Source organism: Pediculus humanus, genomic scaffold, assembly GCF_000006295.1.
Source record: "Pediculus humanus corporis 1103172108193 genomic scaffold, whole genome shotgun sequence".
In the NCBI taxonomy this organism is placed as follows: domain Eukaryota; kingdom Metazoa; phylum Arthropoda; class Insecta; order Psocodea; family Pediculidae; genus Pediculus; species Pediculus humanus.
In genome coordinates, this window is record NW_002987763.1 from 317,439 (window position 1) to 334,401 (window position 16,963).

At 28.3% G+C, this 16,963-nt stretch overlaps 3 protein-coding genes across 3 annotated transcripts; all 3 read right to left on the bottom strand.

Annotated features, from left to right (window-relative positions):
- Positions 1–247: 247 nt before the first annotated feature.
- Phum_PHUM424400 (U4/U6.U5 tri-snRNP-associated protein, putative) lies at positions 248–2,119 on the bottom strand (the record flags this gene model as incomplete). Its single annotated transcript, XM_002429176.1, has 6 exons — positions 248–274; positions 372–800; positions 890–1,176; positions 1,253–1,478; positions 1,568–1,743; positions 1,816–2,119. The coding sequence occupies 6 exons, from the start codon at positions 2,117–2,119 to the stop codon at positions 248–250; spliced, it is 1,449 nt and encodes a 482-aa protein (XP_002429221.1).
- A 2,814-nt stretch (positions 2,120–4,933) lies between these two features.
- On the bottom strand, positions 4,934–7,130 carry Phum_PHUM424410 (RAC GTPase, putative; the record flags this gene model as incomplete). The annotated part of the gene is made up of 4 exons (XM_002429177.1): positions 4,934–5,023; positions 6,261–6,458; positions 6,598–6,780; positions 7,026–7,130. The coding sequence occupies 4 exons, from the start codon at positions 7,128–7,130 to the stop codon at positions 4,934–4,936; spliced, it is 576 nt and encodes a 191-aa protein (XP_002429222.1).
- A 4,183-nt stretch (positions 7,131–11,313) lies between these two features.
- Positions 11,314–14,869, bottom strand: Phum_PHUM424420 (Phosphatidylcholine:ceramide cholinephosphotransferase, putative; the record flags this gene model as incomplete). The annotated part of the gene is made up of 5 exons (XM_002429178.1): positions 11,314–11,469; positions 12,136–12,311; positions 13,389–13,663; positions 13,769–13,997; positions 14,596–14,869. The coding sequence occupies 5 exons, from the start codon at positions 14,867–14,869 to the stop codon at positions 11,314–11,316; spliced, it is 1,110 nt and encodes a 369-aa protein (XP_002429223.1).
- Between the last annotated feature and the right edge of the window lie 2,094 nt (positions 14,870–16,963).

Below are 16,963 nucleotides of genomic sequence, written 5' to 3' on the forward strand. Positions count from 1 at the left end.
ACGCAAAATATACATTATGAAAAAAAAAAAACGTCACGTCATAATTAATTTAATTATACTATTGAAATTTTTGTATTTATTACACGAATAAAAAAAAGAAACGTAATTGGATTAAACGTATCGAATTTGCTGTGGAAAAAAAAGTAAACATTTTTCGAACACTAGCAAATTCCATAGAGTAAATAAACGATAGATATGGTGAAACGGGAGGGAAAATGAAATAATTTTTCTCAACGTCAACGTTTTGCTATCGTTGACGATACATGTATATTTTCTGTTAAAAATTGATAATTAAAAAAACCATTTTACTTTTTTTTAAAAAAAAAATACTAATTTTATTTCTTTTTCCAAAATTCATTCACGACATTAACGTTAAGTTCGTATATTTGTATATAAGCCTCGGTTAATGTTATCATTTGCGGTAGTATATCGGTCACGTGAAGATCCTGCATTTCGTACCATTTTCCGTTACCCTTGTGAAGAACGTGGACTCTATACGTTCCTCTATTGGGTTCGCCATCGTGAACAATATTCGCTATGAGATCATAAGTCGTGTATTTGTGCATGGCTTTAACATCGTCCGTCATAATATCGGCAAAATCCACATTTTTAACGGGAAAATTAACGATCGTTGGATTTTTTTCAACGAAAAATGTATTTTTCGTAAATCTTTTTATGTATAATATCAAATATGGTGGTAAAACGGTTATTTCGAATCTTTTTAAAAAATTATCCTTGTACGTTTTATATTCTTTTTCTTGCGTTCCGTTAAATTTCGTCAATAAAGTATATAAATTGACCTGCAAAAAAAAAAAACAAATCATGTCTGATGACTTTTATTCGAAAAAAAAAAGAAAAGTAGTTAGGATTAAACGAATGAATGAAAAACCTGTGGAATTATATTTTCCATAAATTCATCTTTAAACAATGGCGGCGGAGGTAAATCACAAGTAAGATACAAAAATGGACTTTCAGTTATTTTTTCCTGATATTCATCCGTGAGCAAAAGTGCAACTTTTTGTTTATCTTCCAATTCTGTGGGTGGAATTTTTCTCGTGTATATTCTCATCGATCCCAAAAATGATTTGTAAATAATTGATGAGTCTGGTTTTTTAGTTCCGTTTAACGCAATGTGAAGTGAATTTATAAACCATGATAGAAAATCAATCGGATCCCCTTGAAATTAAAAGTAATTGTCTCGTCACTCGAATGAAATTTAATTTAATTAAAAAAAAAATCCCTCCCTCATTACCTTGTTCTGTAAATTGAAATTTTTTCCTACTCCATAAAACAACAGCTTGTAACATTTCATGCGGAGAAACATGCGCCTTAAAATTTCTAGGATTCCAAAGTTTTCTCAAAAGTTCTCCAAATCTTTGAACTAATAAAAATGAAGAATCTCCAGGTGGCCTTTTCACCTTTGAATAATTGACTTCTCTAAGAAAATAATTTCTAAGCGGAGAAACATGTGAGAGGGCCTAAAAAAGAATGAAAATTTAAAAGATTTTTACTTATCGATAAAATAAAGAAATTTTTTTTTTTTCGTTTATTATGAAAAACGACTCACTTGCAAGACGACATTACAGTAATCGTTTGCCTTGATGTTATTTAATCCGACAATTCCGGGAAGGTATAATGTTCCATCTATGGCTCTTGATAATTTATCTGTTTTATCTAAACTGTTTATGTGTTCTGATGTAAATGTCGGATTAAGGACATATTTTATATCATCCAATGATGAATCTTCAAATTACAAGTTTCGAATCAATCAAAAAAACGAAACAAAAAATTAATCGAATCAAATTGAAAACTTACCGATAATTTCATAATTATCAGGCAAACAATAAAATTTTAAAGTGTGTAAATTTAAATAAACATGATGTCCATCGCTGACAGAATGTGTGTAAGCTAATGTGTTTGTACCCCTTCCTTGAAAATATTTACCACATACAAGACATGCATAAACATTTATTCTCGACAAAGATACTGAACATAATTTTTCAAAATCAAAATCTAAAACTTGTCTATTAATTGTGTCTAAATAAGGACACAATCTGTGATTTCTCTTTTGGGGTAATGTTGAATCTGTAAAAAAAACAAAATCAAGAGCATATCTCATAATCAAAAATACATTATCTGATAACCTAACCTAAAAATTCTTTTAAAAAATTGAAGTAATTTAATTTATCGATATGCTATTGTGTAAAACGACAAAAAAAACAGTAAAATTAAAATTAAAATGAGATACTTTAAAGTTTACACAAATCAAAGTGTATTGAAAATCAAGAGGGAAAGATAAATCTCAACAAAACAAAAAACAAATACTCACCATTAACATCACCATCTTCTTCTTTTTTATAAGAATCTACTAGAGAATGTTTTCGTTTAGCCGTATTTATTTGATTCATAGAAATAATTATTTATTTAAATCACCCAAAACCGGTGATTTAATCAACTTAATAACCGACTATATATCATGTATGTATCACATCGAGTTTATTTCATCTATGAAATTTTTAAATATATATATTTAATTTATAACGAACGCGTCAAATTTATTAAAATATAATTAAATTTAATATTAAAAAAAAAACGATATTTACTTTTAATTACAAAATATATATTATTAAATATAATTAATTACCGAATTATTTTAATCCTCGTATTTGTTATTCCCCTCTCTCAGAGAAAAGACGCCAAATATATCGAAAATTACATATATCGAAATCGTATCGATATTTTTCGATTAATTCTTTTTTTAACCGACAATTCAACTAATAAAACTTTATTTAAATCAATTTGTCTTTGAATAAAACGTATTTAAAAAAAAAAAAAAAAACAATTAAGTAATCATAATAATAATAATAAAGTTTATGAATTTCACGTAAATTATTATTATTATAATCACCAAATAATTAAATAACGGTCAATTTTTTCGTAAAACGATATTCAATGACGTAACTAACCCTAACCCAAACATGAATCAAAATGAAATGAAAGTAATAAGAAACCCCGTTGTAAATTTTAATTAATATAATTTATGACGTCATCATTTTATTCCCGTAGGATAAGGTAACAAAGGACAAACATTACACAAAAAAAAACCATAAACAACAACAACAAAATAATTAGTAGATAAAAAAATTTTATTTTTTTATATATATATGTATATATAATTTTTTTTTTTTTTTTGTTTTTTTTTTGTTTTTTGAATTTATTTCTTTCATAATTAATAAAAAATAATAATACTTCGAAATAGAATTAAAAAGAGAAAAAAAAAAAGAAAAAAATTCTTTTGTATAATTTATTATTATTATTATTATTATTATTATCGACAAACGGATGTGGGTTTTATTTAATTCACTTCCTGTTAAATATAAATCTTGAATTTTTATTTATTTGCGTATATTTGACTACCCTTACGCCGCTTTTACGTTTTTTTTTAAACAAACAAACAAACAAACAAATAAAAAATTAAATAAATGATAATATACTAATAATAATAATAATAATAATAATAATAATAATAATAATAATAATAACGATGATAAAGATGAGTTTGATGATGACGATGATGATGAATGTTAATAATAATAATAATAATAATAATAATGGTATTATTACTCGAAAATATATATATATGTATATATATATATGCATGTAAAAAAATTTATTAAATATCTATAGCAAATTAATAATCAAAATAATAATAATACAATTTCTCGCTCGTTCGAGAAATAATAACAAACGAACAAACGGGAAAATAAAAAAAAATTAGGCGTTTATTTATCGGTTATGTTAGTTAGTATTTATTATTCATTTAATGTTACGTAATTTATTAGTCTTACTAAAGAAAAGTGTGTGTGTGAGAGAGAGAGAGAAAAAGAGAAAGAAAGAGAAAAAGAGAGAGAAAGAGAAAGAGTGAAAATAATTTTTTATATTTTTTTACACATAAGCAGCACCACGACAATTTTTTTTTCTTTTTCTTTCTTTCTCCCCCGCGTTTTATTATCATTATTATTATTTTTTTGTTTTGTCCGCGGTTTTTTTTTTAATGGCCACTTTTCATATCTCTCTCTCTCTCTCTCACATTTTTCACACAGCTCCCCCCCCCATTTCGATGATTGTTGTTGTTGTTGTTGTTGTTGTTGCTGCTGCCGTTGCTCTCCCCTCGTTTTTTTTTCTCTAACGGATATAAAAATTAATTTAAAAAAAAAAAAAAAAAAAAAGAATGATTTTTCCACGTGGTTTTTTATGACGTCACTCCTAATAAATAATAATAATAATAATAATATTCGTCTACTACTTTGAATAAATTTTCATTCATCCTTTTCCTTTCATTGGTGTCCGTATCAAGATTTTATCAATCGTACCTGAAAACTAATTTTAATATGGGGAACGCGACGAAAAGAAAAAGAAAAATTTAAATTTTATAACCGAATCGAAATGGAAACGAATCCGACACACTTTGACCCTCGCTTAGGTATAGCCGCCATCTTGAAAAAATTTCCCCGTTCGAATAAGAATTTTACTTATCGTTAAAAAAAGAGAAGAAAAACAAAACTTTTGAATATCTCTCTCTCTCTCTCTTTTGTAAAATCGTAAATGTTTACATTAGAAAAAATTGTAAATGTGTGACGTCATCCCTATGACGAAAGCAACGAGAGAATCAACATCCTTACGGGGTGGAGCGCATACTACTACACGTTTTACATACATAGAAAAATTAAAAATTATGTTGGCCGTCGAATATTATTATTATTATTATCATCAATTTTTTTTTGTTTTTTTTTTTTTTTTTTCGTTTTTTTTTCTTCTTCTTATAATTATTAATATTATTATTATTATTATTATCCTCCTCCTCCTCCTCCTTCCTCTTCTTCTTTTTTAGTTATTCTTATTCACCTTTTTCCTCTCTTTTTTTTTTTTTTTCTTATAAGAGAATACATTTTCTTTTTTTGACTGGCTCTGGTGGTTCTAAAGCTGCTAATATTGCTTCGTCGAAAACGTTTTTCAGTCCTTTCTGCAAATTACAAAAAAAAAACAAATAATAATAATAATAATTAAACTAAATGGAATTATTACAACACGCAATTATCACATTAAAAATAAATAAATAAATAATAATAATAATAAAAACCGGACGTCGGTCATTTCCAGCGACATAATTATGACGTCATTGTCTCTTTCGATGTAAAATTTTATTTAAAAAAAAATGGAAAACAATTGAAATTAAACGTTTAAATATAATTTGATGTAACAAAATGGCGGCAAATGAATGACCGTAATAATAATAATAATAATAATAAAGTGACAAATGAAATATAAGCGTGTGTGTGTTTAATCGATCGATTTGTGTTTTATTTGTTTGTAATTAAAATAATAATTACAATGAATGACAAAAACAACAAACAAACAAACAAACAAACAATATTAACAACAATTTAATTGTTTTTAATATCAAACAAACAAACGACGAATAACCGATTACAAACTGATCGAATTTCAAATCGTAAACAAAAGTTCCCACCACCCTAGACAACAAAAAAAAAAATTATTAAAAAGCGAACAAACGCGACAAACAAACAAACAAACACGTTCACAAAAATAATAATAATAATAATAATAATAATAATAAATTACGAAAACAAATCAGGTTTATAAAAACTTCCGGTTTGAATTCAACAACCATTAACGGACGAGAACGACGATAATAATAATAATTTAACTATTATTATTATTCATTGTCTACATTGTTTGTTTGTTGTCACTAAATCAATTAATAAAAAATTTTTTATGAAAACAAACATTTTGTAAAAAAAAATTTACGAATTAAAGGGAATGAAATGAAAACAAACGAAAAGAGATAAAAAAATAAATCAAAACAAGATTAATGTATATCAACAAGGTCGAATTCACAAAAAAAAAGAATTTTTAAATTGCAGGTTGACTACAAACATATCAAGAGAATAGATTGGTTATCACAGACAGTTATTGATATTACAAACACAAACAAACAAATAGTAATAATAATAATAATAACAATAATAGCATCAAAGTGAAAAAAAAAATGATGATGATGATGATGATAAATTTTTGAATGAATTAAAAGTTAAAAACCGATTTAAAATATTATAAAATTAATTTTAAGAAATGTTCGATTGTTTCGTTTTAAGTTTGTTTTGCCTACGACTAATTTTTGTTTGTTGTAAAATGAGAAGATAGCGAGAGAGAGATAAATGTCAAAGAGTATGAATTACCTGTGTTAATGCAGAACATTCAACATATTTAACAGCTTTTAACTCTTTATGAAGTTTTTCACCTTGCTCTAAACTTATAGGTTTCTGTTTATTTTTTGCAAGTTTTTCCAACGTTGCCGCATCATCTCGTAAATCTATTTGAGTTCCGACTAATAGGAATGGAGTTTTCTGACAATGATGCGTTATCTCTGGAACCCACTAAAAAAAACAGAAAACAAATTTGTTTTCGTAATTTTCCCCCTCCCCCTCCTCTTCCCGACAACAGCAAGTAAAGAATATGAAAATTTTGCTGAATGAATTTTAGGATTAAATACCTCCTGCGCATATTTTTTTTTACCTTTTCTTTAACATTTTCAAAACTGGAAGGTGAAACGACGGAAAAACAAACGAGAAAAACATCAGTTTGTGGATAACTTAATGGTCTAAGACGATCATAATCTTCTTGACCTGCAGTATCGAATAATCCTAATGTATATGGTTCACCTCCTATCATTACAGTTACTGCATAATTATCAAAAACCTAAAACAAAATTTTTTAATGAAAAACAAATACATTAGTATCAATTTATTATTATTATTATTTTTGATTGTAATAATAATATTAATTAAAGGTTAATTTTGTGTTTGATTTGTGTATTAGGGTAATATAAATCATAGCAACGGAAACACTTTTAAAAACGTTAAGTTAAGTTAAAAAAAAAAATGTGACTTTAATTACATCACCATAGAAAAGTAGTTAATGCCGTATTAATAGGGATTACTTACTGTTGGTACATATTCGGAAGGAAATTTATTTGTTGTATACGATATTAATAAGCATGTTTTTCCTACGGCTCCATCTCCAACTACAACGCACTTTATGGTTTGCATGATGTAAAAACTAAAAAAAAATAAAATAAAATTATTGAGAAAGTAACACCCTGCATTCCATGACAGTAGGCTCATTAAATAAATTCAATTTTTATGTCTGATAATTTAAATCACTTAAACCTTTCAAATTGAAATAATTTTCGTTGATTTCGTTTTAATTTTATTTAATTTTAAATCTTTTTAATTAAATTACCTGTCACCGTGTTAACCCAACTAGACATTAACTATAACTAACTATTAAACACGGCTCCAGTCGGCCATTTTGTTTATAACGTGAAATCAAGTAAATCAAGATAAATTTTTTTGTAATAAATGATAGTACCCTTCCGTTCGTCAAATCAAATTAAATACACTCTTTTTATTATTTTTTAAATGTATTTTTTTTATAACAAAAATTAAATATCACTTACATGAATAAAAACTTATATACTGGGCGTCAACAAATATAACTACTTATATTTTGTATTTTCTTAAGAGCGCGAAAGGGTTGTGACGTCAGGACGTTAATGACGTCACGGTTGAATTTCACTCATGTCGATAGGTGAATTTTGTCACGAGTAAACACCGTTTTTATTCAATACAATTTTAATTTTAAAAAAAGCAAACTTACCGTCGATTCTATTATTTTCTAAATTTTCTTTTATTCAAAAAGAAATCTCGATGAGAAAAAATAATACTTGACTTTTTTTTTAACGAATCAACGCCATAGAATGTTTAAAACGCGACCGATATAAAAAAATTACAAAATGAACGACATGAACATTGTAAAAACAAATACAAAGCCGTCTTTTAATGTTAAAAAATACTTTTTGAAACATAAGAAGAACGAGTAAACGTTAAGAAATCAATCGTCGGAGAGGTTAAATTAAATTTAAAAAATATTCACGTGATTAATTTTATTATTTTTCGTATTCGAAACGTTGCCATCGTTGAACGTAAAACAAATTATTTATTACTCTATGACATACCGCGTGACTAATGATAAATGAATGAAATGAGTAATTTTATAATTGAAAAAATTCTAGGTACGACCAAATTATAATTAATTAATAACGAATACCTTTACCTAAAATCATTTGATTCGATTAATAACAACAAGAAATTTAGGAATTCCATGACCAATACAAATGAAAATCATTATTATTATTTTTTTAAAAACAAAAATTTCTATTTAAATTAAATGTCTTTATTTATATTAATAGGATAATAATAATAAATATATTTATATATAAAACTTAAAAAAAAAGATTTAATTTAGGACTTTTTTTATTTAAATACACTATGTAAATATATATATATATTTATCAATTAAAATCAAATTTATCACTTACTACATAATTAAATACCTATTTACCTATATATATAAAGTTTTCTTTTTTTTACAATTAAAAAACTATACATACTAATTTAGAAGGCCTAAATAATCAAATTTTATTTATTTATTTATTAAAAAAATATATATATATATATATTTCAGTCTCTCCAATTTAAATAACATAATCATCTATCAAACAAAAAAGAAAAGAAAACTTTTAAACATGGATGTATATCCTTATACATCATTAAATAAATTAAATTTTTTCTATATTCATCATCATCATCATCATTATTACCTTAAACAAAATCGAATAAGATATGCGTATAATTATTTTATATGTTTAATTAAAATAAAAAATTTTTTTTTTTTGGTTTTTGATACCACAAAAGAAACAAATGTAATAAGCAATAAATGCCATATTATTAAATAAGATCAAAAAAGTGGTAAATTTACCTTTTTTTTTTCTCTGTTATTTGTTATTAATTAGTTAATGTAATTCACGATTGTTTAAAACAAGATAAAAGCATAATTATTTACTTTTTTAATGAATATTTTTTTTTATAAAATTTTCTTGTAATAATTTAAGCAAGTGAATCATCCATATTGTAATATTTTTTTTTCATAAAAGAATAATTGTTATTTTACTTCTTTTTCTATTTATTTATTTTAAACTATTTATTACCATGAACTCAATTATTTATTCATCAATAAACGATAACAATTAAAATAATACGATTATTAATTTCAAAATTATTGCATATAATAAAATAATTAAATGAAATTACCGTTGAAAATATGGTTGCGTTCTAAGAGGATTCCATCAACACATTTCATTTTTTTTTTTTTTGTTTTGTTGACGAATATTAATTAAAATCTATTGATAATTATTAACGGTTTTTTATTAATCGATACACTTTTTTAAAAAAATAATATTTACATCACATTTATTAATAAAAACATTTTGAAAACGAAATTTTTCGAAAACAAACAAAAACCATTCCGAACCGATACGAAAATCAAAATGAAAAAAAAACGTTCGAAAATTTCAAATTCGACAACCAATCGGAATCCAGCAAATTTGAAATTCAACAACCAATCAGAAACCAGGAAATTTTATTTTTCTTAACGACTTTAATCAAATCAGTATCTTTTTTTTTAAACAAATATTTAAAACATTTAATTTCATTTTTTTTTTTTTTTGATTTTTTTTCTTTTTTTTAATTAAACAAAATAATTAATTACGAATCGTTATTAAAAAGCATTTTACATTAAAATAATAAACATCGACGTTTTAATTTTAATTAATTAATTAATTAATTATATAAATACAACTTTCGTGTAATAATTGTATTTTTTTTACTTTTTGATAATCGTTAAAACAAATATTACAGAATAATAATAATAATAATAATAATATTAATAAAATTAAACTGATAAATAAATAAATAACATTTTAAAATAATAATAATAATAATAATAATGACAATAACGAAACGATAATCGTGAATATGATAATGATAATAATTACAACGAATTAAATGTCGCGATAACAACATATCCCCCCTCCCCCAACGTATTTCAAAATAAAAACGTTAAAATAATAATAATTATTATTATTATTTTTCTCTTTATTCATTTATTTAATTATTGATTAATTTATTAATTAATTAAAAATTCACATCTTTACATAATTTATTTATAAATAAAATGATTTAAGTATAAAACAATTTGAATTTAAAAAAAAAATATATATGTATAAAACCATGGCGAAATCTTACTTAAATTTAATCAATAATCAATAATCGATCGATCGATTCCTTTTGCATTTCCTTAAATATTATTATTATTATTAATAAAAATAAAATAGAGATTCACGACGTTTTATTATTTATTTATTTATTTATTTACTCATCATTTTTTTTCTTACATTAACAAAAAAAAAAAAAAAAAAAGAAAAAAAATCATTTGACGTTTCTCCCTTTTTCTATTTCTTCTAACACTTCATCATCATCATCATCATCATAATCATCATCATCATCATCATCATCACTATCAACGCCATTTTCATTATTATCATTATCATTTACAAAAGAATCATTTTACAAAATGCATTTAAAAAAAAAAAAAAATTTATTATTATTATTTATCCAACTTGTATTATTAATTTTCCTTCCTTCCTTTCTTCCTCCACCATCCCTCCCTCTTCTTCTTCTCCCATCATTTTTAACGGAAAATAAATCATCATCACTATTATCATTATCATTATTTTTTTCCCCATAAGAAAAACGAAAAAAATGAATAATAATAATAATAATAATAAATAAAAATAAATAAATAAATATAAACTTTTACAATCCTAATGCACCACCATTATAATATTTTTTAGTTATACATCACTGTAATATCCGGGGGGGGGGGGGGGATCGTGTGAAAAGTTCACGAGAAGGGGAGGGTAGAGGGGGCGGGAAGGGAAGAGGAGGGGAGTGGGAGGGAGGGACGGAAGGGGGAAGAAACGAGGGAGGAAGCAAAGAGTCTCATAAGTGATAAACCGACACCATCACCATCACCACCACCACCATCGCGTCCGCCATCATCGTCGTCACCGTCGGCATCACCAAAGCATAACAATCCTCATCAAAGACTTTCTTTTAATTTCGTTAAAACGTCATCATCATCATCATCATCTGCACGTGCACACCTACACGTATATCGATTTTTCACACAAAAAAAAAAAAAAAACGTAACCGCCGCGTAATAATCACGAGTAAAAGAGTAGTAGGGCAGAGTCAGTCAATCAATCAATCAATCAATCAATCAACTACAATCTATGAGGAACCTAATACCACCATCTTGTATATATAATGACTAACTATCGCGATTCGGATGTTTCGAAAGGAATCTTCTCGGCCACGGAAGAGGCCAGTCGTATTGTCTCGGAAGGGGTCCCGCGACGTTTCCTTCGAAATATTTAAACACCGGATACCACCAAACTCGCGCCAAAAAGTTGTTTGGTCCCAATTCCTGAAAAAAAAAAAAAACAAAAAAAAAAAACAAAAATAAAAAAATCGTTAAAATAATTTCATGTGTGTGTGCGCATGCGCGTCGCTTCGTCTGCTATTTTTCTCGATTCTTATTCCCGCGATGGATCGCGATTCGAATAAACGATCGAAAATAATTACAATTATTTCCGCCAGGTGTCGACAAAAGTCGTCGATCGGTTCCGATTACGAATCGTCGTGTAATTAAAACCCGATGAATTCGAATTTTAAATTTCGCGCCAAACGATTAAAAAAAGTCGTTCGTCAAATTATCGTGAAAGCAAACGCGCAATTTAACGGTTACAACAATTGTTGACCCAAAATATTTAATCATTAAGAAAAAAACTTGTCACGCCTTCTTCGCAACATTTTTAATCTTTTAAAAGAAAGTTACCGTTGTGGACCGAAAAAGAAAAAAAAAAAACGAATGAGAAAGGCGACGTTGCCTTTTCTTCATCTCAAACGCACACACACACACACACACACGGGCGCGAGCGCGTGCGCACACACGTTGTTATCGAATTCGTTGCATCTTTATCTCTTTGAAAATAAAAATAAAAAAAAAAAAAAAAAAAAGTAATAAAAACGACGAAGCGAGCGAAATGCATCTTAAAAAAGTAATAATAATAATAATAATAATAATACTCACCTTGAACTTAGCATTGCATGCCATTGTGTGATAAATCCAAAACAACCTCGTTGTTACGTAATAAGCTACGACGACGTCGATCGAATAATGACCGCGAGCAATGAGAACGCAAATAATTCCGAAAAAGCTCATGGCCCAAGAAAGCCAATGCAAAGGTACTAATTTCCTAGGCGAATCTGAAATTTCAAAATAATAATAATAATAATAATAATAATGATAATAATAATAACGAACGCGACGACTCTGGATTTAAAAAAAAAAAAAAAAACATTTTCCCCCAATAACGTTTTTTTTTTTTCAAATAAGAATGAGACACCGCCCTCTAACAACGTTATATTTTAACCTTTTGAAATGTCATAGAGTAACAAACAATTACGCTACGCTTTAACTCGCTCGCTCGCGCTTTTTTTTTTTTTAACGACGACAATAAAACTATTCTCGTATACGTGTAAAACTAATTCTTTTTGTCTTCTGCTTTTATTTTCCTTCTTCTTCTTCTTCAATACATAATTAATATTATTATTATTCAAAAATGAAAACAAAAAATATTCATTGAAAACGCGTACACAAAAAAAATTAAAATTCGACCTTATTTAACGCCTTTTCGCTAACGTTGTTATTATTATTATTATGTTTGTTTGTTTTTTTTTATATTATCCAGCAGAAGAAAAGAAAAAAAAAAGACGAATTGTTATGAGCATAAAAAAAAGGAAAAAAATTACCCACTCACATATAATTTAATTAACGATTCAAGTAAAAAAAAAAAAAAAAAAAAAAAATTTTTTTTTTTTTTTTTTTTTTTTCCCCCTTGAAAAAAACCTTTAAAAAAAAATGATAATGATAATAATAATGATGATAATAATGATGATGATGATGAGGAGGAGGACAATAATGAAAAAGAAAAACGGGGAACGACCTTTCAAAACGATGACGGATGTTGTTATAAATAGCCCTAATTAAAATTAAAATGGTCGAACGTACAACGATAGTAAATGGAGGAGAGCAGCTCACGCACACACGCACGCACGCACACACGCACACGCACGAAAGAGAGAGAGAGAGAGAGAACTTTTGTCAAGTTCAAATGTACGGATTTAAATTTTTTTTTTTTCTGAATCAAAGTCCTGGAAACTTCTGGCTGTAGAGATTAAGGGGAAGGAGGAGGTGGGAGGAGAGAGAGGGGGGGAAAGAAGACCGACGGGGGGAGGGGGAAGGAGGAGAAAAAAAAAATATATAAATAAAAATTCACTCACATTCTGTTATGATTAAGTAACTCATGACGAGTATGAGCGTGTGACCGCTGTAAATGACGTCTCCGCAATAAGTGTGTTTCCCGTTTATGGAAAGACCGAATCCGGTCAAAAGCTGCCACATTCTTTTTAAGTACATTAAAGCGTTCGGATTATCCGCCGGAGGACTGCATTTGTACGTGTACGAAGCGACGGGTAACACGGTGATGTACATCGTTATGCATCTCATGAGGTACAATATTCCCATTAGTAAAAATACTCTTCGTGCTACTATAAATCTACAAGAGACAAAAAAAACGCCATTTAAATCCGCGAGGGAAAAGGGCAACAAACTTCGGTGGTGGGGGGCAGAAGGGGGGAGGGGGTAAAAGCGTACAACCTACCTGTGCTTGTGAAAAAAAATAACAACAACGCAAGTATTTACAGAGATCATTATTAATATTTCGGAGCTGTTTAAGGCCCATGTGTCGTTCGTAGGCACATTATCCAAGAAGACGTCGGGAAGGGGCTTGGAAACGTTTCTTTGGTTAACGTCCAAGTTAGGCACTCGCTCGTGAACGACAGACAAAACGGCCGTGCTCAAGATCATGCCCGCTGACATTATAATAAAAGCTATAAAACAATTTTAACCATATTAATAATAATAATGATATTACATGGAGAGAAAAAAAAAGTTCGAAACCCTTACGCGAACCCTACTATATACCGGAACGTTGTTCATTTCCGTTAATATAATTAGTGCCACGTTTTTTTACTAGTTCCCCGATTTTTAAAAATTCTTTATCCACTTATTGCAACCAAAACAATTCAAATATTTGTTGGAGTAATTAAAAAAAAAAAAAAAAAAAAAACATCCGCTTTATCGAATTATTTATTACTTTTCCTTGTTCACGCCGCGTGATTCTAAATAAACGCACAAAAATCCGCGCGTAAATAAATATTTTGTTTTTTTTTTTTTTGAAAAAAATTTTCAAAAGGGCGGACACATCAAATACCCGTGTAATTAAGTCCATTAAAAAAAAAAAAAAATTTAACCTTCGAGTCTCATTAAAGTTGATTTTAATGTTCGGCAGTAAAAAAAAAAAATTCTCCCCTCCCCTCCCCCTCCTCCTCCTCCTCCCACCCGTTCGAACGAACTTTTGCTAATCGCGTTTTTACTTTTTCCTATCGTGGCAGAAGAAATCCGTATATATGCGTGTGGGAAACTCACCTAAAAATGTTTTAAATATTTCCTTCGGATACCTAGGCTCATCTTTTAACGGAGGGGGTAACTTTATATTAATTATTCTTCCGTTCGTTTGACTTCTGCTACTACCCGTTTCCGGTTCGTCATCGCTGTCCTCGATTGTTAAAGCCAACGAATTCTGTTGCGGCAAAAGGGGTTGCCTTTGATAAATAGTATCTTGTTTTTTCATTGTTGGATCTTCTACCACGATGCTCAGCGTTCCATAATCACTTTTGTTGACTGACGGATCCAACACCATTCTGGAAAAGGAAAAGGAACAAAAAATTAATTTCGAAAAAGTCATCGACGATCACGATGATGTGACGATTCTAACGACAACAACAACAACAACAACAACAACCACGCAAACAACAAAACGACCTGAAATTTCCGTTAAATATTTCGTTATGTTCTTTCGACCGTTACAAACAAACATTCTTTTTTCTTTTTCTTCTGCTTCGAATAAAATATTTTCAACTCGAACATAATAAATAATTGCAAGTTTGAAAATAATTTTTGTTTTAAAACAAAAAAAGGAGGGAAACCTGTATTTCATTGTTTTATTATTATTATTAATTATTATTATTATTATTATTAATTATTATTATTATTATTATTATTATTATTATTATTATTATTATTATTATTATTATTATTATTATTATTATTATTATTACATGCATTTCTTGACGGTTTTTAAATTCTCTCTCTCTCTCTCTCTCTCTCTCTCTCTCTCTCTCTCGTTTTCATTTCCTCTTTCGCGGCCGAGTACTGTCTACTCAATACTCGAGTTTTTATTATTCCCATCATCATCATCATTATTTCCACCGTAGTAATAATAATAATAATAACAATAATAATAATAATGGCTTGTTAGCCGTAGTGCCGGTGGTAGTGTACTAACACAATCGTCGAATTTGTCGTTTTAATGATGAACTCATTTGGAAAACATCCAAAAAAAAAAAAAAACCGCCATTGTCGAGATAGAGAAAACCGTTTGCCACGCACACGCACCTTACCTCCATCAATCACGTCATCGAGGTACGCACTGAGGTCCAGGTAATAATAATAATAATAATAATAATGAATCAATCGAGAGAGAAATCCAAATTTGCATTCATGCAAATCCTTTAATCTAATCCCTATCTATATCCACGTTACGTTTGTACCGTCGATACGAAACCAACAACCGATCGATCGATTGATCGAATCGGGGGGGGGGGGGAGAAAGAGAAATTAAAATTAATATTCATGCAAAGAGACAAAAATATCTCTCATTTCGAACGAGACAATTTGCCACGTAATATATATAAATACCTGACGGAATAATATAATATAAGAAGGTCTTCGTCTAAATATATATTTATATATATTTTTTTTTTCTGTGTCAAATTTTTCGTTTGAATTATTTCTCTCTCTCTCTTTCTTTCTTTTTCTATTTCGTTTCAAAATGGCTTCCGCTCTTTATTTACATTATAACCTTTTAGGAAAAAAAAAGAATACGTCACGGTAGAAACGTTTTGCACTTACGCACACTCACACACATGTACAAATAAGGTACGTTAATAATAATAATAACTAACAGTTTTCTTTTCTTTTCTTTTTGGTACTCATTGATATTCGAATCGCACTTTTAATTTATATTAAAATTTAATACTCTTGCGCACCGCACATTCCATTTTTTTTAACGAGAAATTTCAGGTACACGCTTTCAGGTACGCACACCTCGGAAAATTTCAAATTTTGTTTTTCCATCTCCAAACAATTTTTTTTAAATATCAAGACCTTCGATTGAACCGAATTTTCGTTAAAGACTTTAAACCATCATCATCATCATCACCACCACCCCCCCCTACTTCAACCATCACCACCACCACCCCCACCATTTCAACCGTCACGACCACCGTCATCACTCATCGAAAACCTTTCGGAAGAAAAAAAAAAAACGACTAACTTTTTAAACATGGCGATTTCCTGTCGAATTTACAAATAGAAAAAAAAATCCTGTTGTTATTCGCAAAAGGTATTTGCAACGACTCAAACTCGAGTACCTTCCATCGATTAAATACTCGCGGTGACGTCATCATCACACATCGTAATCATTATTGCTTTTTTGTTATCACAAATTGTTTTCGAATAAAAATAAAAAAAAAACCGTTTCGGTTGCACAACATTTGCGCACACTTGATAATACGTTCGGCGTAATTTTTTTTTTGTCAACGAGAAGAGAGAGAGAGAGAGAGAGGGAGGGAAAACTTTGCCAAAAAATTTTTCACTTTTCTCGACAAAAAATAATTCGAAACTTTCCACGGATGACCGGTTAGAAAAAAAAAAAGAAAGGGAAATTAAGGAA